The following is a 2,829-nucleotide window of genomic DNA, read 5'->3' on the forward strand; positions in this document are numbered from 1 at the left end:
GATGCTTAGTTAGTATAGTTTACTTACACGAGAGTTCTAGTAACTAAAAAATAACTGTAGGGGGTACTTGATCCTTTCATTTAGGTTTACTCATGACTTAGTATAGCTACTCACTTCATAATGCATTACTACATTAACAGGAAATAAATTATAGTAAACCAAGTTCAAAGTGCCCAACCAAAGGGAACGCTAATCACTATAATGGTGAGTTAAAAAAAACACACATTTTAGGAAAATCAACATCTATTTATAAAGTTAGCTTATGTGATGTTCTCTCAGATATTTCAGTTGTATTGAGAATTCAACATTCAAGATGACTTTGGGAAACGAGTGAATGCAACTAGTGAAAGATAACTGCAGACATGGAGGAAATGAGTGAAAAGTCTATTAAGACTCGTTTTCTTTTCTTCTTCTTCTGTTGTTATGTTGCACATTAGCAACATATTAGTGCACGGCTGCCTCTCACTGCTTTATTCATGTCATTGGTTCCTTTGTGGCTACTTGAATATTTTAAGTAAGTGTCACTCAAAACAGTAAGTAAATTGTTTTATTTGCCTTGAAAGTAGCTGTAACTTAATAAAACCTAGTAAGTATAACAACTAAGTAAAGATAACTAACTAAATCTAAGTAAGGTAAACTATTGGATTTTACAGTGTACATTTTGTGTAATGCAATTCTTGTACGGTGTAGACTAATAAAGTTACTGTTGCACTCTTAAAAATAAAGATTCTTTGTTTCTATGAAGAACCTTAAACATCTATACCTTTCCATTGTACAAAAGTGTTCTTTATAAGGGTTCTTTATATTCGAAAAAATTTCTTTAGGTGATTAAAAGTTCTTGAGAAAGCTGGTTCTTTTAAGATATAATTTACTATATTTGTGTACACTGTGTGTGTGTGTGTGTGTGCGTGTATGTGTGTGTGTGTTTCTGTGTGTGTGGCATTTTCGTATTCTATGTCATTCAGAAAGTTCATGTGAATCAGCACTATACTGTTGTCAGGTTGTAATCGGATCCTTACTCCTCACAGCATTTCTGGAATTACAACCTCAGCCTTCCCACATCCAGCAGGAAAATGTGAGAATCCAACTAAATCAAAATTGGAGGATAATTCTATAAAAATCGTTAGATTATCTAAATAAAGAATAGCACATATTGTACTCAGGAAAGCTCTGCATTTCTTTTGAAATGTTGAGAGCTTCCCCCACAAAAGTGAATAAAGTTTTCCATCAAAGCTTCAAACGCCGGCATCAAACGCTGGCTTCAAGGGTAATTACTCTACTAACTGAAACGGTCTCCAAGTGCATAATTCTAAGGTCTGAGCAGATGCTTCCTCTGTCACTGATTTCATGCTCAAAATAACATCTTTCTTGATGGTCTGGGGGTAATATTGTTTGTGTCCTAATGCCATTCAACTGGCCTAACTTAAAACACTTCATTAAATCAGAATGTAATGTGGTGAGAATGAATGAATGTTCATACAGAATGATGACCACCCTGATTCATTTGTGTTTCCATTCAAGAGGCAGAATAATTTTGCTACCTTTCTGTTCCTCCTTTTCTCTGAGCTCCAGCTCAACCTCACATATGTATCACAAACTCAAATAGGAGCGTGAAATTACACACCACTCATCAAAGATATATTCTCCCCTGCAAGTGTATGTGTGAACAGATTGCATTTGAGGTAGATTTGATTGCAGATAGTAGTTTTGCGACTAAAGATATTCCTATGCTTCTGTACAAATGTGCCATTATTACACATGATAACCATTTTCTCATTTTCTTTCATTGCATCCTCCCACATTTCCCAGGCTCTTGGTATGGCTGCGAAGTCCTTAGAGCCGGGGTCTGTTTCCATTCCCATGGAGGAGACCAAGCGTGCGGGAGGAGCCCCTCCAGATGCTGCCATGTTGACCCACCTGAAGAAGGTGGAGAACCATATCACAGAGGCACAGAGGTTTTCTCACCTGCCTCAGCGTTCAGCAGTGGACTTGGAGTTTACAGAGCTCTCCTACACCATCCGTGAGGGCCCCTGTTGGAGGAGGCGAGGTAATACATGAATCCTCATGATGAAGCTTATGTGATGATTACCAGTGTTGGGGAGTAACTAGTTACATGTAATGGAATTGCGTAATTTAATTACAAAATAAATTCAACTGTAATCAGTTACAGTTACTGAGAAAAAATGTGTAATTAAATTACAGTTACTTTTGAAAATGTTAAAGATTACAAAGGGGTTACATCTGAATTTTTTCACACACCCCCACATACAGATTTAATTAATTTATTTCCCAAATTGCATTGACTGCTCTAAAATATGAGACACCAATGTTTCAGGAGTTTAGGACACAGAATAGGACACGTTTATATGATAACTGTTTTATTTCCAATTTGGGTTTATGTATATGCTTTATTTTTTTAAGATTAAATGTTAGATGCCTGTGTTTCCTGTCATGCAAAGATTTGATTTCAAAAACAGCATCATAGCTATTAAACTATTTCTTGTTATGGTTTTAAATCTGTATTTAACCTCAGGACGATCTCAAAGTAAAAAGAGGTGCTAAAGTCTGATTTTGTGGTGGCTGTGCTTTAAAAGGGACATTGATCTTCCACAAGTTGGTATGATTCTTTAGGGTATTCTTGAAATGGTCTCAGTGGTCGTGTAAAACAACACCCTTTTTACCTTGTCAAAAACAGCTCTGTTTCAAAACATTACAGATTTAGAAAAGAAATTAAAAGTAATCAAATGTAATCAGTTACATAAAGTAATTGAAATAGTTACACTACTTATTACATTTTAAATAGGGTAACTTGTAATCTGTGTAATCTGT

General features: G+C 35.6%; 1 protein-coding gene across 3 annotated transcripts in view; it reads left to right on the plus strand.

The window, feature by feature from the left end:
• Window positions 1-2,829, plus strand: part of LOC107717882 (ATP-binding cassette sub-family G member 4-like) — a 21,635-nt gene that overhangs the window by 1,483 nt on the left and 17,323 nt on the right. For all 3 annotated transcript variants that reach the window (XM_016524783.1, XM_016524786.1, XM_016524784.1), the window contains one exon: window positions 1,810-2,047. In XM_016524783.1, the coding sequence (XP_016380269.1) occupies window positions 1,819-2,047 (229 nt within the window). In that variant the 5' untranslated portion in view covers window positions 1,810-1,818. The remainder of the gene's footprint in view (window positions 1-1,809; window positions 2,048-2,829) is intronic.

Source organism: Sinocyclocheilus rhinocerous, unplaced genomic scaffold (genome assembly GCF_001515625.1).
Source record: "Sinocyclocheilus rhinocerous isolate Xijiao unplaced genomic scaffold, SAMN03320098_v1.1 scaffold1384, whole genome shotgun sequence".
NCBI lineage: Eukaryota > Metazoa > Chordata > Actinopteri > Cypriniformes > Cyprinidae > Sinocyclocheilus > Sinocyclocheilus rhinocerous.